Source organism: Haliotis rufescens, unplaced genomic scaffold (genome assembly GCF_023055435.1).
Source record: "Haliotis rufescens isolate VD_foot unplaced genomic scaffold, xgHalRufe1.0.p SCAF_5, whole genome shotgun sequence".
Classification (NCBI taxonomy): Eukaryota; Metazoa; Mollusca; class Gastropoda; order Lepetellida; family Haliotidae; genus Haliotis; species Haliotis rufescens.
Genome location: NW_025964223.1, coordinates 38,375,735 through 38,402,128, shown reverse-complemented (window position 1 = coordinate 38,402,128; position 26,394 = coordinate 38,375,735). Strand labels below are relative to the sequence as shown.

Here is a 26,394-nt window from a genome sequence, read left to right as displayed (position 1 = left end):
TCGCCGGGACCGCCTCCAGTCGGCAACACAGCACCAGCTTTGGCGCCATCGCCAGACGAGAGCCGTTACTGTATCTCAACAGCAGATGGCAAAGAGAGAGGGTCTGGCGACGCCGTGAGGAACGTTATTCGGATGCTTGTGTTGTTGAGAGAGACTCGTGGGGTGTTCCGAGCATCATGATGTGGCATGGAATTGGTCTTGCACAGAGGGTCGGCCCTGTGGTCTTCCAGAACATCGGTCCTGGTGGAGGCAATGGGGTCACAGCAGCTCGGTATATTGATCAAGTCTTGAGACCACACGCTAACCTTACTTGGCACGTCGCCGCAACCACGAGTTTGAGCATGATAACCCCCGTGCCCACACTGCGAGAGCAACGAGAGACTTCCTCCAGCAGAATAGCATCAGAACCATGCAGTGGCCTGTTCTTAGTCTCGGTTTAAATCCCATTGAGCCCCTGTCGGACGAGATTCAAAGACGGCTGAATGACGTCCGACCAAGGCCGACAACTGCAGTTGAACTGCGTCAGGCGTTCCTCAGAGCGCGGGCGCAAGTGTCTGTGGCCTTCATCAACCACCTCATCCATTCCATGTATCGACGTTGCACGGCTGTCATCAATGCACATGGCGGACAACCGAGATAATGGCTTGTGATGCCATTTTCTCAGAGACTAGTGTTGTGTTTAACTTTAAGAACATTTGACACTTTAATGTCAACCTTGGTGATCAATTTTGCCAAGTTTCATCTTTTTAATTGTCGCACAATGACTGTGAGTTGAGGGGATTGTTGAAGGCAGGACCACCTTGGCTCTTCAGGCCCCACTTCAACTAACACGCCTGAAAGTTACGCATCACAAAGTTGATCGTATCAACTGACATGGATTTACGGCAGTCGCAACGCGACAGTTGCTTTGTGAGTTTGGCCCTTATCAGATATTGATATCAGCTTCGTCATGCAGTATGTAGCTTTATTTTTTTTAATATCGTGTAGCAGCCATCGAGGAACATCTGGTGCAAATTGTATGTCAGGGTATATTTGTGAATTGTGAACTGAGAGCGACATCGATTCAGGCTATGAATGATGCAGGCTTTGAAGCCAGACATGTCTTGTCACCGAAATGAGCGCCCATTCGAAGCTTTAACAGAGAATGCTCAACTTACCAAATCACTGAGTTCCACACTGTCGTGCATTGCTTCGGGAAATCCAAAAGCGCCGCCTCAAGCGATGATCCCTGTCATCAACAGCCTTAGTATGACTCAAACACACACCCAAAGTTCACAGAAAGTTAATATCAATCCATTTTCAGCATCAGCCGGGTCTGGATTTCTTTCTAACGCTAACTTTACTGGGTGCAACTTTTATTTCAAGTGAATGGCATTGCCGTAGCCGCCATTTTCTGCCGTTTGTAAAACCAAGGGATGTGACTCCAAATGGAATGTTCCGGACGTCACTACGTCACGACTCATCATGGAATTTGCTCACGTGAGGCATTGTCTTCATCAGTTGATGAACGTCAACAAATACAACTTCAATCCTTAAGTAAACTTGGCCTCAGTGTATTTTGTATGGAAATCAAAAATAGTATTGAAGAATCCCCTGACATGTTCGCACGTGTCACACACTCACCGAAAAACAAGCACTAACATGCAAATTAAAAAACAGAATCTGTGTAATTTTATACCAACAAACTTTATTAAAAATGCGACACGACAATGCCTGTTGGTATGGTGCACCTTCAGGGGTTATGTTGGCACATGAATGTCACGTGAACACGCATGCGCAGTACACAGGTGACGTTGAGGACGCACGACATGTCTATGACAACGACGCAGGATGGCAGTGGTAAGAGTCAATAATTGGTTACTGCAAGCTGAGATTGTGCAGCCTTCGTCTGCCTAAGAACCGGGACCTTGAACTTGGATGTTAAAGGCACATGACTGCGATGTAATGGATGTCGTCATCACGGGACACTTGCACAGTGTCTATGATTGGTTGTGACGTCAGCAGTACTGCATAAGCTCCGTGAGGCTGCATCGGTTGTAGCAACACTCGCATGTGATGCCCTGCTCCCCAAGGCCGTTCGACCGCTTCAACAAATAGGACAATGCTGTGCTCTTGTGTAGCGTCAGATCCTTCAACTCGCTCTGTTTATCTGAAAATGGCATGAGTTACAATTTTTAATGAGATTCCAATTATACTCTACCATCTTCTACGCGTTACAAGGACTGTCGTAAGTCTGTTAAAGTATGGGAGTTACAGTCACCTTAGGGCGATGATCCCTTTGTGGAACAATGCTCTGGTTATTTGATGTAAGCACTGTATGTAGGAACGAAGTTACACAAATTATAACATTCGTCATTGAACACAGAATTGACTGAACGATTTGACTAACTTCCGTTTTATTCCGTCAACGCTGTATGTAATGTATCAAATTATTGCAATACTATTGCAATGCCGGTACCTTTATTTCAATAGTTTCGCATTTGGGTTTTGAACTATAGAAATTCCATGGCAACAGTTGAACCTATAGCGCGAAGGTCTCGCAAGGAGCTTCGCAATAGTGTTTTGAATACCCTCAATTGACAACTCTACAAGCCAGCGGCACTATTATCTGTAACGGTATCGTTAATACATCACGGGTTTGTATATCAAACGTCCCCCCATCACCAAATATAAGATAATATACAGTCGTCAGTCAAAGGGATGGTATTCATACACATTACTACATCTGAATATGGTGCTTTCTTCGCCTCTCTTATTAAATGAACTTTATCTCCATAAGTATATGCATGTACACTGTAATTAAATAGTGAGGTTGCAGTGTACCAGAGTCGTGTTATTTTTTGCCTCTTACAACATCTCCCAATGCTAATGACACAGCATCGAGGTGTCATTACCGGTATTATTATCACGTGTCAACGATTCCTAATGATATAGATTTTACGCCTGCTATCTTATTTACTACACGTCCGCAAGGAGGCGTTAGAGATTGTGAATTACATGTGTCACTAGATAGTTTCAAATCAAATGTGACGTCACTACCAGGATGAAGATAAACCTGAACACACCTATATCAGTCGTGATCCGCCGCTGATTGTGATCAGAAAATTGAATACCAATGCCAGATATGACAAAGTATGAATATGTTCTCTAAAATGCAGGGAAATATTAATTCGTCCCTAGGTTTTATTAATAATTCTAACATGAATTTGGAAATTATTCGATTCTGAATGGTCAATCAGAGGCCTTTAAATCAAAATAAACCCCCTCTGAGTGAAACAACTGGTTTGACGGCCACATCACCGCGGAAGGTAATATTCATAGAATAGTACTTTTTTCAGTCATTGTCGGTAGGCATATATAAATGATTATGTGTGCAAATACAGGTTACACAATTTCTGGTTTCTACAATATTCAAAGGATGTGTGGCAATACATTACGAGCAGAAAACACGATAGAAATCTACAGAAAGAATTTATTTTAAGTTTTGGGGACATCAGAGAGCTTAGAATTTGGTGCTTTTCTATATACGACTGTGACGTCATATCATTTGCGTCACAATGAGCGATAAGACGTCATTATGGTGACGTGCGCTGTAGAACGAAAGCTTTGCAAGGTTTGCTTAGTTTTCTTTAGGGATGCCCACCTCATGTTAGCTTACCAAGTTGCCGTGATTATATGCTTTCAGTGCCTGTCATATGTTCAAGTGCAGTATATCGGTGTTAAACAAACTGCTTGAGCGTTTACAGCGCCATATTTTGTTCACAGGCTGTTATCAGTGATTGAGACCAAAACACTGGACCATGTCAGCAAATATATTGATTGAAGTGGCATGGTTGACCACGCCACTTCAATCAATATATTTGCTGACATGGTAGAATGGAGATAACAGACTGTGTGTTTAATGTAGAGCTAGGTTACCTGTAGATTTAACCGCGCTAAATTTAACATTTGAAACCTCATGCTGCGCGTTCGGTTCCAAATTCAATTTAGCGCGGTAAAATCTGCAGGTAACCTAGCTCCACATTGAAAACACAGTTTGTTGATTTCCCAATCAATCGTTCACATGACATGTGTTGTGAGTCCAAAAGAAATTGTTTACCTCCTGTTAGACTAAAAGATTTGGTGTCTTTAAGTACAAAATAATGCAATATTCTGTATGAAAAAAAACCCTGCAACATCCTGGATAATCGAGTAGATCTGCCTACTATCCCAGAAATTGTAAGTAAATGTTAGAAATTAGGGAAATTAACAGGTTTACGTTCATTACAACATGGCGTGAAAACATGCATACTTCTGTCGGACTGTGGCAATTTTAAATTCCATTTTTGTTTTATAATTAAACATTTCGAAAGATGATTAAGTATTTAATGATTGTGAAACGCCTTTTAGGAATGAACCCTAATTATCGATTATCAATATAAATACTCAACACCTACACCTATCCCTTTTCGGGATCTTGGTTCGAACCAACGACCCATCTTTCCGCCACACCACAGCGCACTGCAGGAGCTTACCTATCGCCTTGCCCTTTAGAGACTTGGCGGACCTGCGATGTCGTCTAACCAGACAGGTGAGCCTGATGACTTCCGGTAGCCGGCTCCCACAGATCCCACCCGCTGCCGGCCCCTCCCGCCGGTCCTCCAGATTACAGGTCTTCTCGAAGTCGGCGACGGCGGGCCCGGGCTGGAGACACAACAACAACAGCAGTACAGTGGGGCAGCGCATCACCATCACCATCACTGCTCGTATCGCCCACTCCACGCTGGGGGCGGAGCGAGACACCGTCTGTAACAGAGTGAGTTTATAGTTTAAGCCGCATCAGTATTACATTGTCACAGAAAAAAAATCAACAGAGCGCCGTGCTAAACTGTTTTGAAGACTTTATAGTACAGGAACGCGAAGAAGCTTTTTTACATACCAAGTACCAAATGCAGATGTTGAGTAAGCGAACAGTATCTCGGATATATTGAGTACATGCAGTGTGTCTACGCGTCTGTGGTCTGTCATCTTCCCAAGGCATTGCGAGTTACTATGATGAAAGTCTGATGGCAGTCACTAGGTTCATCTTTATGAGGTGAATGTTAGTATACACCTCCGACTTTCGGTCTCGTGGTGTAAACGCCCTTTTAGCTCGTCAAATTCCTTACACCCAACTAGTTGATTTCTGTCGACTGCAGAATTTGCAAAGCCTGTGCACCACCAACTCGGCGTCAAGAGTTATTTAACAAATCTTTTCATGTTTTTAATGAAGATGCTCACGTGAATTGATGCTGTTCTTGAAGTAAGACCCGTTTTATCACATTCTAGATTTTGATTATCGATCAGATCGTCTTGACTGTGCTGCCATTTTGTTTGACGCAAATGCAAGTGCTATGAGAGGTGGATTCTTATTGGTCAATAGGAGCGATATAGAAGGGGTATAACTCGTAATAGCCCATGGTGGCGCTTCGAACGAGTTAACTACCTTGTCTCGGGAAGATGCACGCTCCTTCCTGGTGCGTGACACCTCCGTTACATTCTCGGTAACATCGCTGCCACCAGTGTTGCCCTCTAACCTCAAACGTACATGTAGTAATGTTTATACTTTTGTTTATGGCTATGGGAATGCAAACAAAGTGAATTTTGAAAAGGTTTACGACTTCCTAGTTGAAATTACCTTTTTGTTTGTTTTATTAGATTGGTTCGAGATTGCAGACGAAAGAAAATTCACTAATTTTCCCCTTACATTCTTACTATGTTATGAAACAGAAATTCAAACTGACAAAAAGAAAGAAAAAAATTAGCAGGTATTAGAGTATTCGGTGACACCTCAGTCATCACTTGTTTGTAAACATAACGGTCAGCCACCTATCACAGTGGGGAGCGTTGACTGGAAGCAGCGATAGTAAAGAGAGCTCGCGAACTGAGGAGCTTGGGGAAGATGGTGGCCAGTACACGCAGTGCTGTGTCTGTGGTCAGTACACCAAGTGTGTCCGTGGGCTTGTAGTCAGTACACACAGTGTGCTGGTCTGTGTCTGTGGCAAGTGCACCTAGTGTGTCTCCAATGGGATCTATAATACACCAACAATGGAAACTACAGTATACCTGCAATTGGATCTCCAACATACCTGCAATGGGGTCTACAATATGCCAGCAATGGGGTCTACAATATGCCAGCAATGGGATCTACAATATACCAACAACGGGGTCTACACTATACCAACAATGTGATCTACAATATACCAACAATGGTATCTACACTCTCCAAAAAAAGAAACGCACAGGTAGATTTTTAGTTAATGTATTGTACCTAATAAAGTCAATATATTTAATTTAATATCATAGATATAAATATGAAATTTTGGAGCTCGATAGTCACATGTTGTCGTTGTACAAAGGCATTTAAAACCGTTCATTGTAATGTCACATAAGGCCACAAGGTTGCGCTGAACTCAGTACTCGTGTGACCGCCCTGGGCAGCAATCACGGCTCTGCATCTACTCGGCACTGACTGGATAAGTGTACGAATTCTGTCCTGCGGAATTTTGCGCCATTCTGCTTGTAACGCGTTGGCCAATTGTTAGTGTCTGCGGCGTGTTCTGACGTTGACATACACGTCGATCGAGTTCATCCAAGAGGTGTTCGATTGGGTTCAGACCTGGAGATCTCGACGGCCAGGACAAGTCGTTGATGTTGGCATTATGAAAGTAGTCTACCGTGACACGAGCTGTGTGTTGTGGAGCGTTGTCCTGTTGAAACAGCTCCCTCCATTGATTGAAAGAAGGTAAGGTTGAAGAATGAGTGAGTGAGTGAGTGAGTGAGTGAGTGAGTGAGTGAGTGAGTGAGTATGTATGTGGGTGGGTGAGTGAGTGAGTGAGTGAGTATGGTTTTACGCCGCTTTTAGCAATATTCCAGCAATATCACGGCGGGGGACACCAGAAATGGGCTTCACACATTTTACCCATGTCGGGAATCGAACCCGGGTCTTCGGCGTGACGAGCGAACGCTTTAACCACTAGGCTACCCGACCGCCCCAGATACAACAGTACCTGATCATGGACTTAAAAGCACATGATATCAATGTTGTCATCGATTATTACAGATGTTGTGTTATAGTTGATTAGTAGGAAGCGGCATGATGAAAGGGGAACTCAGTGTCATTCAGGGATTTTCAAACTATAAATGATCGCAAAACATTCTAGATTTACAGTATTCAGTAACGACTGAAACCACATAATTGTTTATGCTTGACTGTATTTGACATATCACAAGTTTAACAGCACGAATTGAATTTGGTGTCAGCTGGATGTGGAGGAGAGACCCAAGTGATGCAGGTCTTAGATGTTTACCACTTTGGTGAAACCCACGAGCACGGGTATGGTGCTGACAGACCTGGAAACACAATTGGGGTCATTGAGTCCTGAACAAGTGTAGAGACTGATATAGAATGAACACACACTTTATCATTGCAAAGGAGTGCTGTCACTGTTCAGAACTTAAAAGTTAATTCTGGTTGCATGAATCTGTGTGATGAGTTAAAACTCATATCTGATATCCAAGGATAGCTTCCTTTGCTGTCATCTGAGGGTCCTTGCTCTTCTTCCCTCCTTTCTTCCCCTTCTTCCCTTTCTTCCCCATCTTCCCTTTCTTGAGTGAGTGAGTGAGTGAGTGAGTATGGTTTTACGCCGCTTTTAGCAATATTCCAGCAATATCACGGCGGGGGACACCAGAAATGGGCTTCACACATTGTACCCATGTCGGGAATCGAACCCGGGTCTTCGGCGTGACGAGCGAACGCTTTAACCACTAGGCTACCCGACCGCCCCCGCGAACTTTGACCGACCAGTAGAATGACCAATCAGAAGGTAGCTTTCTCGTGCTTTACGGCACTAATTTCAAATTGGCGACTAGGCTTCGAAACATTACAAATTTGAAACCTAAACAAAAGAACATTCTGGAATAGCTAACAGATGGTCTAGATTTTATGGATTCAGTCGTTAAACCTGTAACTATTGTTCGGAATACCCCGTGTTAAAGTTTTCGAGGATGTATGATTCGAAATCACATTCCGACTGTCACTTTCATGATCTGGTAAGCGAAGCTATCGTTGGTCGGATGAAAGGTCGTTTTGACGTGACCCCTAATGGGATGTCTTCAGATCTTTGTTTAGCGGTAGCGAGAACTAAGGTCTGATTTTAATGAGATTGAATTTCCCTGAACATCAACCAAGTCAGATCTCGTGGTGTAGGATATGGCTTCCCACACCATGACACTACCGCCACCGAAATGGTCGAATTCACTTACACAATGTGGGGCAAAACGCTCATTTCGACGACGATAAACACGTTGTTTTCCATCTCGCCGGTCAAGAAGAAATCGTAATTCATTGTTAAACCACTCTCGGCAAATGGTGCTGTGGTGGACGTTGAAGTGGCGTGCAACAAAAGACTGCGATTCCCCTCTTTGGATACGTCCTATCGCGATGTTCCGATCAGCAGCGCAGAGTCTCGGCATTTTCGAACTTGAAATGGTAATGCATCACTTCTGAAGTTCACTTTGAGATTGATATACGTGTTTTGGAGGTTTCAATTGAAACGCAAGGTGTTTTTTCATCGTACCCAAGCATTTCATCGACTTATTACCACATGTTATTAGACATGTTTAATGACAGCTTAATAATACCTCTAACCCCAGTTAAATTAATGGCCCGTTAATATACGGATGATGTCATTAAAAGATGGATGAAAGTGAATTAAATGACATATTAATTAATGAACTTAATGACAAGTTAATTTATCATTAAAGATTGACACCACCGGTTCCTGTAGATTAATCTAGGTAGTGTCCTATACATTCTACCTATGTAATAGCCATAGCCAAAGGGTGATGTTTAACTTGAAACTCTGCACTTATTTAGAAATATAAGTCCATTTATGAAAGTGAAAACAGTACATCCTATATGTTATAACCCAATACAGGTAAGTTCCCGCTGCAATCGGATGACACTATTCGGTGCTATTTTTTATCACTATTGTCTAAGTGCAATGTACTGTAAGGAGAATAGTTCATGAAACAGAAACACGTGTCACGTGTCACGTTACCAATGTCACAATCATAAAGTCGTGTTAGCTGGAGCCTGACCTATGATCTGACAATATATCTACAGTTCACATCGATTTGTGGACGTGGAAGGTTTATCCTTACAACATGATGTCTATGCGTATATCAAATACTGCTTCCGATGTGTTCGCCGCCGCTAATGAAGCAATTAGGGGCGTGAGGATATTAGATCAATATACGTCCTTATTGTCATACTTCTGTCAGTGAAGATATTGATGACAAGAGGATTTAGACATACTTATGTAAACGTTAAGAGTTTGAATATCTTAAAGATCTGTTCACGTGTTCATAAATATCAGAATTTTAGTGTGTTCGCCAACGACATAAGAATATACGAATATCAGAAACTATATGCAACTATTGACAATGTCAATGCAGGTGCATGATCTGTATTGGGAAATTGATCCAATACTCTCAGTGACAGTGAGTTTCTAACAGACATGTCTCACTGTTTATACAGCTGAACACGCACACAGTCATCATTACAGCAGTGGCATTGATAGACATAGTGGTATATTCCTAATGTTTTTTTTTCGGTTAAACACTATCAGCTAGATCCCCGATATCACTCAAAATCAATAAACAGTCATAGCCAAGGTATTAAATATATTTATTGTGACACGTTCAAAGATCTGATTGGTCATTCGCCGTCTTGTAAGAACCCATTGAAATCGATTGGTCGGCATTTACGGATATCATGACGTCATATTGTATGACGTCACTTGCCACATCACAATTGACCCTGTTTGTAATTTGAGTAACCATACTGACCATGCTGTGGGAATAAAATAGATCTAAAATCGACAAAATTATTTAATTGAAAATAATGCTTATAACTTTTGAGTGAGTGAGTATGGTTTTACGCCGCTTTTAGCAATATTCCAGCAATATCACGGCGGGGGACACCAGAAATGGGCTTCACACATTGTACCCATGTCGGGAATCGAACCCGGGTCTTCGGCGTGACGAGCGAACGCTTTAACCACTAGGCTACCCGACCGCCCCCTATGACTTTTGAACTCGTAATGATAAAGTGCACATCACTAACGAGACGAACGTGAAAGTTCGTGTAACCCCTCCATTTTCGATCTTCGATCTCGTGGCGTACAAACCCATTCAGCTCGTAAATCCCGCCGCTAACAGATTTAATTCATAATATGTGTTGTCTTAATATGTAGTTTCTGTATGAGCAATTAGTATATTCAGACATACGTATTATAATGTCACAGGAATGGCAAGCAGATGTGATCTCGTGTTGTCATCAGACAACGGTAAATGTTAGCTGTCCGTGCTAGACAGGTGACGGTATTGTTGATCGAGTAGAGAGCTATAACTGCAGGCATTTGTCTATAATCTTGGACTTAGTTTCAAATAAATTACTCTCGGCCGACTGAAGATACTATCAACATCCGTAATAACCACAAAAACAACTACATCAAACACGAAACAAGACACAAAAACAACTCCATCAAACACGATACCAAGCAGAAAAACAACTACATCAAACACGATACCAAGCAGAAAAACAACTACATTATACACAATAACAACAACACTGTCAAACACGATTAATCTCCAGATTTGCGTTGTCTTTGATATCTTTCGGTGCTATCTAAAGGTCGATATTTATATACTCTAATACAGCAAACAATAACAGAACACAGTCACACTGCACAATTACCCACTTCTTGTGCTTTCATACTGAAGGTCACTGACAAGTGCTCTCTAACTGTATCTGTTGTAGAAGTGTACTTTCTTCAACAGATAGGTGTTTAAAATAATTTATATACTCTTTAAAAAAAAGTAGGTATACTCGGAAAGAACTTAAATTCCAAACTTGTAAGAGAAATTAGTTCCTCAAAATAGTTGTATGATAATAATGAACGATTTGGGAACACTACAACCGGTAGGGGTGTATGACAGTAGCTTTTATTACCACCAACGATCTTAAAGGACGATAGGGGTAAGATGTGAAACATCAAAGTTGACGTTTTGGTATCAGTGGTGCGTAATACCGCCACGATTTGTCGAACATTTATTCAATGGGCAAGGCATATTGCATACGGGTCTCCCAATGGCGATTTGAGGACGTCTGTCCCACTCCTCTTGCAGCGCCTGGCCAAATATGTCCCAGACGTGTTCAATGGGACAATGGTCTGGGCTCATTGCTGGCAATGGCATTTTATGGCATTCAGTCCGCCACGATTGATGAAATATTCTTTCAGTCGACGAGCCATACTGCGTATGAATCTTCAAATGCAGATTTGCAGTAGTCTGCCCCACTCCTCCGCGAACGTGGCCGGCGACTTATGAAGTTGACGCACACGTCTCCCCATCATGTCCCAGACGTGTTCACTAGGGAAAGGTCGGGCCATAGCATTCTATGGATGTTGTGCTGCAGGAGGAGAGCATTGACGACTCATGTCCGATGAGTACAGGCGTTGTCGTCCTGACAGACAAATAGTCGGCCTTGCAAATGGGACAGCAAAGGGTGTCAGTATGCCGAATCGATAGTACTGTCCAGTGGACCTTCCCTGCACAACATGGAGTGGGGCTCGCTCAGTCATGGTGATGCCACCACACACCATACCCGATCCACCGCCAAATCTGTCATGAGATCACAGGTTGACATTGGCCTGAAGTTCAGTTCGGCGTCGCTAGACACGACCATCAAGGAATGAAGTGAGACGGAACTCATCTGAAAACATGACACGTGACCAGCGACGATTGCCCCAGTTTCGACGTTGTGTACACCATTGACATCTGTTGTCAATATGACGATTTGTAAGGGGCGGCACAACACGTGGCCGTCGAGCATGGAGATGAGCTGCATGTAGACGAGTTTAAATCGTCTGACCTGTAACTCGTACTCCAGTCGCCCGATGAAAGATTGCAGCAATTTGATTCGCCGTTTGAGCTCGATTTCGTTGAGCCTGGTTTCGGATAAACGACCCTGTACTCTTTTCGTTGACCTGCGACGCCCTGAACGGGGTCGATCATCACCATTTTCGGTTTGTTGGTACCTGTTCCATAGTCTGCTGATTACAGGCTGTGAAACATTGAACGTAATGGCCACTGCACGCTGACTTCTGCCAGTTTCCAGCATGTCAATAGCCCGAAGACGCCCCTCGCGTTGCAGACGCAGACAATGAATGAAATCCAGTGCATCACAACTGTATGATAAGCAGAACTAATAAGATTGACAGAAATAATGGTCTACAGAGACTTATCGACATTCCTTGAAAGTATCAAAATCGGGTATGATACCATACGCACTCGTGTGTTTTCTTGGTGAGTTTTACAGACATAAAGGTGCTTGAGTATGATGTTTGTCGTCAACTCTTATCCTTGTACTGAGACGAACCGTTTCCAGGGTGATCGTACGCCTTTTATTTTGTATTCATTGGTTTTCGGATATAATAAAAATCACGCTCATGAATAACCCGTTTTCAAAAATATTTCTCTGACCCGCCGTAATAATGCTAAAACCATACTAGTTCATTCACTCACTCACCCACTCACCCACCCACCCACCCACCCAACCACTTACCCGCCCACTCACTCACTCACTCACTGATACCGTACGTGCTCAATGACTGGTAAGGGTTTGCTCAAATACTATTCATAGCTTCAACGTTGTATGGTTCTGTTCCCACTATAAAATGTGTATCATTCCTGTCACGTTTCACACAAAAATGAATAATGAAACTGTTTGGAGAATATTCAATACTTCTATTCCGACCACCGACCAAGCGTCGAACGTGATTCAATCTAGACAATACCACTACTACCACTGTTACTGCTATTGCTACTGCTACTGCTGCTGCGGCTGCTGCTATTGTTTTGATTGTTGTTTGTTGCCTGTCCCTGTAAATAATCGAGTCTGGACTAGACAAACCAGTGATTGATACTATGAGTGAGTGAGTGAGTATGGTTTTACGCCGTTTTTAGCAATATTCCAGCAATATCACGGCGGGGGACACCAGAAATGGGCTTCACACATTGTACCCATGTCGGGAATCGAACCCGGGTCTTCGGCGTGACGAGCGAACGCTTTAACCACTAGGCTACCCGACCGCCCGATTGATACTATGAAATCATGTGACTGACACTGACCTCGAATATTGACTAGTCACATGATCCATATTGACCTGTCGCGTGATAAATATTGACTTCTCTGCTAGAAAACATTTCTGGTTTCGCAGTTAAATTTCTGTAATGAAACAGTAGACGTAAAGTCTACAAAAACTTTCAAGTGAATCCTGGCAGTAGATACAGATGATAGCTCCCTCGGACCCGACCCCCTCGGCGGTCTGACCGGACCCTCGGGGCTTTGTTCTCGCCTAGTGACCTCATCAAGAGTAATTATGTGTATTATGCTCACTTTGAATAAAGCTCAATAAACAGTTGTCACTGTAAGAAACATGGATTAGTGGTCCACGAGTAATATTTAGTGCATGGAACAGGTCTAGAAACAATGATCTATTTATGTTATAAGTTCGATTTGTGATTTGACATTTTTCAGATATGAAGAAAATACGAAAAATACTATTTTTTAATCAGCTTGAGAAGTTAGAGGTGTGCTTATTTTATACATAAATGGATAGTTATTTTAACAAGTTTGCATTAGATACACATCATGGGATGGGTTCGATTTTTCTAAGAGAGTGCACTTTCTGAATTGACTTTTAGCCTTGGACATCGAATGTCATTGAACTCTAATACCATTATCCGCTGTCACTGGACTATATAATATCACATAACGTCATCATTCGCAGTAGGCATACAAATCTCAGGAAATACAGTGCTGGCGCCTGTAAATTGTCTCGACTTGTTTATAGATAGAATGTGCTTCATCAATGCTACTAAATACCATCCATCCAAACCTGACAGAATACAATCTGATACTTCACGTAGGCTTTCTTCTCGTGCCATATGCCATTATCAACTCATTGAGGTTTAGAGTGAACAGTTCCTTTGCGGCGTCGCATTCATCTGTTTCATTTATTACTGACTAGGTACGCATCTTATATAGACAGTGTCCCAGTGCACACAAATGTGACTACTTGATAGATTTACAGCTTCTTCTAAATCCGAACTGATTCTGAAGAATCAATAATAATATTATTATAGAGTGATTTCTCCGTCTTAAACCATGTTATGGTTGAAATATAATTTCGCTGTTATTTTAATATTGAACTGTAGTTTGTTTGTAGATTGGAGAACATGTTGTACTCTCTTCTCTTTATTCCGGTTGTAAGAGAGTGTGGCGTGTGTCATTCTTCAGTACCTTCGACACACTGAACTGAAGATTTACGTTATGTCTAGTTAGTACCTCAATAAAGATATGTTAAGGAAGAAAGTCAAACAAATCGGTCAATATTAATTAAGCCAGAGATTATATATAACTGACCCAGAACCAGTGTCGATTACTCGAGAAGATAGTAGATGATACTTTTTGAAAGTAGACTATTTATATATCATATACGCAGATGAAAGTATTCTGACTTTTATTATTGTTGTTGTTGCTGTTGTTGTTGTTGTTGTTATTATTATTATTATTATTATTTACAGATTAAAATATAAAATGAAGCAAATTGGGTTTAAATGATCCTGGCACAGGCAGGCTGGTTAGGCTCATCATCAGCTCAGGGCCCTTGCCCCCTCTACACGCAGCCCAGACAGCGAATGGGACTTCTCCCAGAAAGGGCTGCCTCGTCGAACCCACCCAGAACTTTTCGGAGAATGTAAAGACTCCACAACACTGCAGCCTTCTGCATGACCCAGACTGTCAGAAGGGCTGTATTACTGGTAGCAAAACGGGTACTCTCACAATATCAGTCAACAGATTGGGAGGTACCAAACCTAAGGCACCGAGAACAATGGGGATGTGATGTCTGTTGTAAGATGAATATTTGTAGGACAGAATAAATATATGGAGAAACTCATGTTTCATTATTTTATTGACTAATGTCTGCAAAGTGGGGTATCCATGGGTGCAGGAACATCAATGAATTCACTTAGGTCGCTCCGCGCATATGGTATAACTATTTTGTTAGGGTGATATGTCTGTGACAATTAAAGATTAATTAGAAGGTATATTTACGGCCAGTGTATGCAGCAGTGTGTTCTAACTTACGTTATGTTTGTAAATACGACAATAACGGAGTTTCAGTTTGAAGTAAGTGTGAGTTCTTTTGGCAAAGAGGAATTCTCTAGACACCCTTCCTCGCCACTTGAAATATACACGTGTATAGAAACACGAAATATGGCGATGATTTATTAACGAAAATTCTTAACCCAGATTGCAACGACCTGATCTAAACACAATGATGATGTTTATCGCTAGCAATGGAGATATTTCTTGAAAATTGCACTTTGGATTTTTTTGTCATTTCACGAAGTGATATTCCTCGTGGGCGGAATGGCTTGTATTCACTTTATAAAGTATAAGCAGTTGATACCAGTGCCAATGACCGACATGCTAACTTGTATCCTGCGTAGTATCTCCTGATATACACATTATTGATATCCACTCTTGTATTTATCACCCCAGGGTTTAATTACGTGCCTTCTATTACTACTGCAGCTGCTACTAGTACTTCTACTACTACTACCACCACCACCACCACTACTACTACTACTAATAATACTAATACTAATACTAATACTAATACTGCTGCTGCTGCTAATATTGTTAGTTCTATTAGTATTGCTACAAGTACTACAGCTACTGCTGATACTGTTACGACTATTACTATTGCTACTACTACTAAGACTATTGCTATTGCTACTACTACTAAAACTAATACTGCTGCTACTACTGCTACTACCACTACTGCTACTATTGTTAATACTACTACTAATATTGCTACTGCTACCACTGTTAATACCATTACTTCTCCTATTGCTACTACTACTGGTGTTAATACTGCGACTATAGCTACTTCTACTACTACTACTACTACTACTACTTCTACTAAACTAATAATGATACTGTAACTAACTGCTACTGGATTGTCTTGTCGATTATTAACAGACCGCCAGCATACAGCTGGAATATTGCTGAGTGCGGCTTAAACAACAAAGAAACAAAACTACTACTGCTCCTACAACTACTAACTACTACAGCTGCTACCACTAATACTGCTGATACTTGTACATTTAACTACTGCTATTAGTACTACTACTCCTACTACTTCTACTACTAGTACTACTACTCCTACTACTACTTCTACTACTACTACTTCTAATGCCGCTGATGCTACATCTAACTACTACTACTGCTACTACTACTGATGTTGCGACTACTGCTACTGCTGATGCTACTACGACTTCTACTAGAACTACTACTGCTCATTTATTATGTAATAGACTCGACCTAGCTCCAATGTATATTGCCAAACTGGGGTTCTTTTATGTATTCCGATTTTGGTAAGGGTATATTTCAGTACACAGAAAGGTACACATCTAGTACACATCTTGTACACGTCTAGTACGTCACACGAGAACGACCTCTTCAGCTTCATTAAATACGCACATTTCTTCTCCACGGCCGTTGCCACGAACATGTGCCAGTGTCTGGGAACACAGCTTAACATTATGTATTACATGATGATGTACTTCGTGGTCTTCTAGTGATTCGGACATTACCAAAGAGAAAAAGTAGCCTCTCGTTTTTCTTTGGTTCTAATCTAACCTATGGCTGTGTTAAAATACATCACATCTGTATCTTAAACAGATAAACGTAACTATAAAATATGAACTTATTTGTGAATTGTTTTAAAAGATTGAACTTATTTCTGAATTGTTTTAACGGCGCTCTCTGTTCATTTCTAGCATCTGCTCACGGTGACGAACAGCGGTCACGTGACAAGGCTACTTTGACTGCCCTGATAGAAGGTAGTGAAACAAAATAGACTTCATCAGCTTATAATTCATAAACATGACTTTAAATATGTTCGACGATATTTAATTTGCCTTAAGAGGATAAAAATAAAGTTTATTGAACCTCATTTGTCACAATGTATCCTCATGTTCTAAATTTGAATTCATTGTAGAATTGCTGGTTTATTTGAAAAAATGGGGATAGGTGTTCAATATTACACAAATTGGCGCATCAAATTTCTTTTATTAATTAAATTTGCAAAGGTTCGCGATAAGAGACACATGGCGTTGATAATAAAGGCTTATAATACATAAGAACTCATTACATGCACACTTGCGGTCTAGTCGCTCATTATCAGATGATCAGTGCCAACTTCTCCCTGACACTTGGCGATAATGAGGCGTGTCAAGCTCAAGCTGGTGACTAATTAGGTTTTACATAGATAGTAGGCGCCGTCGCTTCTATAACCTTCTGCATGATATTTTCAGTTTTGTAGACCTGATTTTCTCTGATTGATCACATTGCCTATCAGAATTGAACCACATACATGTATAGCGTTTGTTCACATTGGTTTAATTGAACATTCGCTCATTATTGTAAGATATATATTGAGTAGAGACAGGTTTTTTTAAACTAACTTGGAAATACCACAAACTGCCAGTACTTTGAGTCATTTGCAGGGTTATAACAATAAGCTTTTCTATTTTCGCTGTTTTCTGACATTCTTGTAATTAATTTGTGCAACTACCTACATGTACGCTCACGTCAGAAAAAGAATAAACACATAGAAACACAACTGGTTTTCGTTCATGTACGAAATTACGACGCTAAGTGAAAACGAAATCACTTTCGCCTGTCAGTTGCTTCAAAACCGCAGAAATACATACACCCTACATAGGATATTTCTCCGACCTGCGTCACCCTGAAACAATGTTCCTCTGGCCAGAACTCGGCCCAATACGACCTGCGTCACCCTTGAACTATGTTCCTGTGGCCAGAACTCGGTCCAATACGACCTGCGTCACCCTGAAACAATGTTCCTGTGGCCAGAACTCGGTCCAATACGACCTGCGTCACCCTGAAACAATGTTCCTGTGGCCAGAACTCGGTCCAATACGACCTGCGTCACCCTGAAACAATGTTCCTGTGGCCAGAACTCGGTCCAATACGACCTGTGTCACCCTGAAACAATGTTCCTGTGGCCAGAACTCGGTCCAATACGACCTGCGTCACCCTGAAACTATGTTCCTGTGGCCAGAACTCGGTCCAATACGACCTGCGTCACCCTGAAACAATGTTCCTGTGGCCAGAACTCGGTCCAATACGACCTGTGTCACCCTGAAACAATGTTCCTGTGGCCAGAACTCGGTCCAATACGACCTGCGTCACCCTGAAACAATGTTCCTGTGGCCAGAACTCGGTCCAATACGACCTGCGTCACCCTGAAACAATGTTCCTGTGGCCAGAACTCGGTCCAATACGACCTGCGTCACCCTGAAACAATGTTCCTGTGGCCAGAACTCGGTCCAATACGACCTGTGTCACCCTGAAACAATGTTCCTGTGGCCAGAACTCGATCCAACACGACCTGCGTCACCCTGAAACTATGTTCCTGTGGCCAGAACTCGGCCCAATACGCGGATCGCCATCACGACTGTTTAAGTTATTTCAATATCACCGTGGGCAGTTAAATTTAGGAAATGGGAAGATGAATTGTTTCTTATACATTAATTAAATATTTCCTACATAACAAATACAAACCAAATAAGCAACTGACTTTAAAATATATACGTAGATATGTGGATGTATTCCTAGGATTTTCATCATTAACAGCTTCTTCTACCAAAAGATAATAAGAGCAGAGTGTTAGAAAGTTGATCGTGTGTTTTCATTTAAAGTTATTAGTATACATATTATACAAAATAATAAAAAGTTATACTAAATATTTTCATTGTACAAAGCCGTGGTACGTCTTTGTATCGCCTAGTTGTACCAGTAATTTATTGTTAACTTGAATCTGATACATGTATGTCCATGTGAGCTGTACCCACTAACAATAGGAAGTACTATAGCGTGAGGCCTCTATTGGTGAAAATAAAACGTTGAATAAACATAAACATTTTGTTTTCTGACATCTCTTGCGCTGATATTTTACTCACCTTATCTAGTATGTCTTTGTCCCAACACTTCATGAAGATAGAGGTCCACCTAGGGCGTCTTAGAATAGGGACGAGTGACAGAATTGGCGCATTTTATAGCTGGATTTTCATCCCAAGCGACGATAGAAGAAGCCGCACAAGAAGTCTAATCTCCGCACCCGGTAACAATTGACACAGGATGTGCGTAGAGTTTTGAAGCAAGGTTGCTGGCTGTCTGGCTTGGGGGCTCTACGGCAGGGCTGTGCTGTCTGGAGTTGTCTGAACACGCCGACAATTGTCACCTGTGTGTGGCAGGTAATAATGACTTCTAGTAGTCGACGACTGCCCACGCAAGCCGCGACCTCGCCCACGCGCGTAGATACATCTTCACGTACTTTCAAAGAAAAGTGCTAGTTAGTAAATATATGATCTGAGAGATGGTCGACCATGGCTTAAGGCAGAATTGAGCGGAAATCTTTTGTGTAGAATGTAAATAGCGTTGTGTCTGAACAGAACAACGTGAAAACTGTTTAATAATTAGTTTATTTCACATACAAGCTGATTCAATGCATCTGACTTTTTACAGCAATTAAAGATCAACATTGACGAACAGTTCTTATTGTTTCTCAGTTTTCATCTAAAATTGGAAGGAGCGTATAGTCGTGTCTGAAAATCATTAATCCAAATAGGACATGACGATGCATGACAATACATGACATTTGGAGGGAATTAAAGGTAAATATCCGACGTCTGCTGGAGAAGGGTCAGTGATTATATTAGGAAGATTGAATGATTGTAGAACAAAGCTTGTACATGACAAAGTAAGAAAGGTTAAGCTTTCCTGAAGGTTCTAGTAACGATATGAATGCGGGTCCAGCATGTTTAAAAGGGAGGGGTCCAAAATATCAAAATCCGCCTATGGGATAAATTGATAAAAAAAACTTCCAATACAAATGCATAGGTAAAGACCTATCAAATGCTGTTGTTCACAAGTCTATGGAAGATTTCGAACCAATCAGCTTGTACGTTCATATTCATGTACAATGTCTGGCTACTTATCCTGAAACAACAAGCGGATATGTGGATCTACGAGGGCTGGCTGAAAAGTTCTAAGCCTAACTGTGAAATACCCGTACCAAGTCGATGGTTTTTATTTATTTCTCCACGTAGTCCCCTTCCAGGTTTACACACTTTTGCCAGCGATGCTGCAAGGCCTGGATGCCGGTCAAGAAGGAATTTTCGTCAGCCACCCTAAAAAAGTCATTCACAGAGGAAATGACGTCATCGTTACTAGGAAAATGGCGACCGGCTGGTTCCTTTTTAATTTTGGGAAACGGGTGGAAGACTGACGGGGCCAAATCGGGTGAATAAGGGGGATGGTCAATGAGTTCGAAGCCACACTCATGGACCGCTGACATGGCAACCACCGATTTGTGAACAGGAGCATTTTCTTGGTGGACAGGACTCCTTTAGTGAGCATTCCCCGTCGATAAGCTTTGATACCTTCACGCAATGTCACATATACACCCAACTTACACTAAATACGTAATCTCACATATACATCCAACTTACACTAAACGTCTGCTCTGTCACATATTTACCCAACTTACACTAAATGTGTGATGTCACATATACATCCAACTTACACTAAATGTGTGATGTCACATATACACCCAACTTACACTAAATGTGTGATGTCACATATACATCCAACTTACACTAAATGTTTGATGTCACATATACATCCAACTTACACTAAATGTGTGATGTCACATATACACCCAACTTACACTAAATGTGTGATGTCACATATACATCCAACTTACACTAAATGTTTGATGTCACATATACACCCAACTTACACTTAATGTGTGATGTCACATATACATCCAACTTACACTAAATGTGTGTTGTCACATATACTCCCAACTTACACTAAATGTGTGATGTCACATATACACCCAACTTACACTAAATACGTAATCTCACATATACATCCAACTTACACTAAACGTCTGCTCTGTCACATATTTACCCAACTTACACTAAATGTGTGATGTCACATATACATCCAACTTACACTAAATGTGTGATGTCACATATACACCCAACTTACACTAAATGTGTGATGTCACATATACATCCAACTTACACTAAATGTTTGATGTCACATATACATCCAACTTACACTAAATGTGTGATGTCACATATACACCCAACTTACACTAAATGTGTGATGTCACATATACATCCAACTTACACTAAATGTTTGATGTCACATATACACCCAACTTACACTTAATGTGTGATGTCACATATACATCCAACTTACACTAAATGTGTGTTGTCACATATACTCCCAACTTACACTAAATGTGTGATGTCAAATATACACCCAACTTACACTTAATGTGTGATGTCACATATACATCCAACTTACACTAAATGTGTGATGTCACATATACATCCAACTAACACTAAATGTGTGATGTCACATATACATCCAACTTACACTAAATGTGTGATGTCACATATACATCCAACTTACACTAAATGTGTGATGTCACATATACATCCAACTTACACTAAATGTGTGATGTCACATATACATCCAACTTACACTAAATGTGTGATGTCACATATACATCCAACTAACACTAAATGTGTGATGTCACATATACATCCAACTAACACTAAATGTGTGATGTCACATATACATCCAACTAACACTAAATGTGTGATGTCACATATACATCCAACTTACACTAAATGTGTGATGTCACATATACATCCAACTTACACTAAATGTGTGATGTCACATATACATCAAACTTACACTAAATGTGTGATGTCACATATACATCCAACTTAACTAAATGTGTGATGTCACATATACATCCAACTAACACTAAATGTGTGATGTCACATATACATCCAACTAACACTAAATGTGTGATGTCACATATACATCCAACTAACACTAAATGTGTGATGTCACATATACATCCAACTTACACTAAATGTGTGATGTCACATATACATATCCAACTTACACTAAATGTGTGATGTCACATATACACCCAACTTACACTAAATGTGTGATGTCACATATACACCCAACTTACACTTAATGTGTGATGTCACATATACATATCCAACTTACACTTAATGTCTGATGTCACATATACACCCAACTTACACTAAATGTGTGATGTCACATATACACCCAACTTACACTAAATGTGTGATGTCACATATACATCCAACTAACACTAAATGTGTGATGTCACATATACACCCAACTTACACTAAATGTGTGATGTCACATATACATCCAACTTACACTAAATGTGTGATGTCACATATACATCCAACTTGCACTAAATGTGTGATGTCACATATACATCCAACTTACACTAAATGTGTGATGTCACATATACATCCAACTTACACTAAATGTGTGATGTCACATATACACCCAACTTACACTAAATGTGTGATGTCACATATACATCCAACTTACACTAAATGTGTGATGTCACATATACATCCAACTTACACTAAATGTGTGATGTCACATATACATCCAACTTACACTAAATGTGTGATGTCACATATACACCCAACTTACACTAAATGTGTGATGTCACATATACATCCAACTAACACTAAATGTGTGATGTCACATATACACCCAACTTACACTAAATGTGTGATGTCACATATACATCCAACTTACACTTAATGTCTGATGTCACATATACACCCAACTTACACTAAATGTGTGATGTCACATATACATCCAACTTACACTAAATGTGTGATGTCACATATACATATCCAACTTACACTAAATGTGTGATGTCAAAGATACACCAAACTTACACTAAATGTGTGATGTCACATATACATCCAACTTGCACTAAATGTGTGATGTCACATATTCATCCAACTTACACTAAATGTGTGATGTCACATATACATCCAACTTACACTTAATGTGTGATGTCACATATACACCCAACTTACACTTAATGTGTGACGTCACATATACTCCCAACTTACACTAAATGTGTGATGTCAAATATACATCCAACTAACACTAAATGTGTGATGTCACATATACACCCAACTTACACTTAATGTCTGATGTCACATTTACATCCAACTAACACTAAATGTGTGATGTCACATGTAGATATCCAACTTACAATAAATGTAGGATGTCACAGTTACATCCAACTAACACTAAATGTGTGATGTCACATATACACCCATCTTACACTAAATGTATGATGTCACAGTTACATCCAACTAACGCTAAACGTGTGCACTGTCACATATTTACCTAACTTATACTAAATGTGTGATGTCACATATACACCCAACTTACACTAAATGTGTGATATCACATATACATCCAACTTACACTAAATATGTGATGTCATATATACACCCAACTAACAATAAATGTGTGATGTCACATTTACATCCAACCTACACTAAATGTGTGATGTCACATATAGATATCCAACTTACACTTAATGTGTGATGTCACATATACATCCAACTTAAAATGAATGTATGATGTGACAGTTACGTCCAGCATACAATAAATGTGTGGTGTCACATATACACCCACCTTACACTTAATGTGTGATGTCACATATACATCCAACTTACACTAAATAATTGATGTCACATATACATCCAACTTACACTAAATGTGTGATGGGAGATATTCACCCAACTTACACTAAATGTGTGACGTCACATATACTCCCAACTTACACTAAATGTGTGATGTCAAATATACATCCAACTTACACTAAATGTTTGATGTCACATATACATCCAACTTACACTAAATGTTTGATGTCAGATATACACCCAACTTACACTAAATGTGTGACGTCACATATACTCCCAACTTACACTAAATGTGTGATGTCAAATATACATCCAACTTACACTAAATGTTTGATGTCAAATATACATCCAACTTACACTAAATGTGTGATGTCACATATACATCCAACTTGCACTAAATGTGTGTTATCAAAGATACACCAAACTTACACTTAACGTGTGATGACACATATACATCCAACTTATACTAAATGTGTGATGTCACATATACATCCAACTTATACTAAATGTGTGATGTCACATATACATCCAACTTACACTAAATGTGTTGTGTCACATATACATCCAACTTACACTAAATGTGTGGTGTCACATTTACATCCAACTTACACTAAATGTGTGATGTCACATATACATCCAACTTACACTTAATGTGTGATGTCACATATACATATCCAACTTACACTAAATGTGTGATGTTACATTTACATCCAACTTACACTAAATGTGTATTGTCACATATACATGCTTGCCGTAAAAGGCGACTATACTTGTCGTAAGAGGCGACTAACGGGATCGGGTGGTCAGGCTCGCTGACTTGGTTGATGCATGTCATCGATCCCAATTGAGTCGATCGATGCTCATGATATTAATCACTGGATTGTCTGGTCCAGACTCGATTATTTACAGACCGCCGTCATATAGCTTGAATATTGCTGAGTGCGGCATAAAACAACAAACCAACCAACCAACTAAATATGTGAAGTTTTTCTACATTTTCATAGTTGTACAATAACCCACCTCTGAAAACAGACTATATGTGCCTTGCCAAATGCTCAGGGCTTATATCAATAACTGACCCGTGAAGATCCAGGTTCGATTTGGTCTTCAACAACCCATGCTTGTTGTAAGAGGCTACTAACGGGATCGAGTGGTCCGGCCAGCTGACTTGGTTGATGCATGTCATCGTATACCAATTGGTCATGATGCCAATCACTGACATCTATGTATACTCAACAACAAAAGTTCCTGTGACACCAATATTTAAGTGTATTTTTCAAACAAGTAAAGTTTGGTTTTCAATATTGTAGTACATGTATGGAATCAAGTCACAAAAACGCAACTGCTACAGAAAAGCATGCATTCCATGCAAAAGTTGACTTTTATGCAAGCCCCATGCATTTCACTACCCAAGAATGGGCATAAATACATGTGCGTTAACAGGATTACATATGCAGTGTTTAGCATCGTGCTGACAACAACCACTGAGAAAAACAACAAGATTACGCAATTATACAACATTACGAAATGCCACGCCTGTCCGAAAATGAGCGTCTGCGAGCCATTGGTATGCTTGAAGCAGGATCGAGTCAACGAGATGTTGCGAGACAATTAAACGTCCACAGAAACACCATTAGGTATTTATGGCAACGTTGGCAACAGACGAATGCAGTCAGAGACCATCCTCGGAGTAGCAGGCCACGCGTAACCAATAATCAATAAGACATCTGGATTCGAACAACACACCTACGAAATCGATTCCAGCCAGCAACAGTGACTGCAAGAAAGCTCCCTGGCCTTCGACGAATATGTTCACAAACCGTACGTCGTAGCCTCAGATGTGCAGGGATTGTCGCCAGAAGACCCGCCAGACGTCCCATTTTGAAAGGAAACCACCGTCACGCACGTCTACAGTGGTGCAGACAACGTCTACGCTGGACGGCCATGCAGTGGGGACAAGTTCTATTTACTGACGAGTCTCGTTTTCACCTCAGCCACAGCAATGGACGGATTCGAGTGTACCGACGTCGAAGTGAACGTTACGTCAATCGTTGTGTCATGGAAGAAGATCGGTTCGGGGGCGGCAGCGTTATGGTATGGGGTGGGATTACAGCGGGCAGAGGACCCGTTTGACAGTGGTAGAGGGAAATCTCAATGGACAGCGCTACCGCGATGAGATCATCGGCCCTGTTGTTCTACCGTCTTTGCGTCGTAATGGCCCAGGCATTACTTTTCAACATGACAACGCTCGGCCTCATATTGCTCGTCTTGTTCAGGATTCTCTTCAACAAAACAACGTAAATGTCATCCCCTGGCCGGCTCGCTCCCCTGATCTCTCACCAATCGAGCCATGCTGATGAGATGGATCGGCGTCTTCGACGTCAACCACTAGTTCCACAGAAACTCCAGTAACTTCGAAACATGCTCCAGCAGATATGGACAGATATCCCACAGGACTTTGTGCGACGCCTGGTCCATTCCTTGAGACGAAGATGTGTTGCTTGCATGGCAACCAGAGGTGGACACACACGCTATTGACTTGTAAATTGACATTTTGGCATGTTCATGATTTTTTTATGAAATCACGCATTTTCTGAAGTCAGTATGGCAAATTAAACC

At 40.9% G+C, this 26,394-nt stretch overlaps 1 protein-coding gene across 1 annotated transcript; it reads right to left on the bottom strand.

Annotated features, from left to right (window-relative positions):
* Positions 1–1,667: 1,667 nt before the first annotated feature.
* On the bottom strand, positions 1,668–19,440 carry LOC124125324 (con-Ins Im2-like). The gene is made up of 3 exons (XM_046488606.2): positions 19,147–19,440; positions 4,515–4,785; positions 1,668–2,149 (listed from the first exon to the last, which is right to left on the bottom strand). The coding sequence occupies exons 1-3, from the start codon at positions 19,177–19,179 to the stop codon at positions 1,998–2,000; spliced, it is 456 nt and encodes a 151-aa protein (XP_046344562.2). The 5' UTR covers positions 19,180–19,440; the 3' UTR covers positions 1,668–1,997.
* Positions 19,441–26,394: the final 6,954 nt, after the last annotated feature.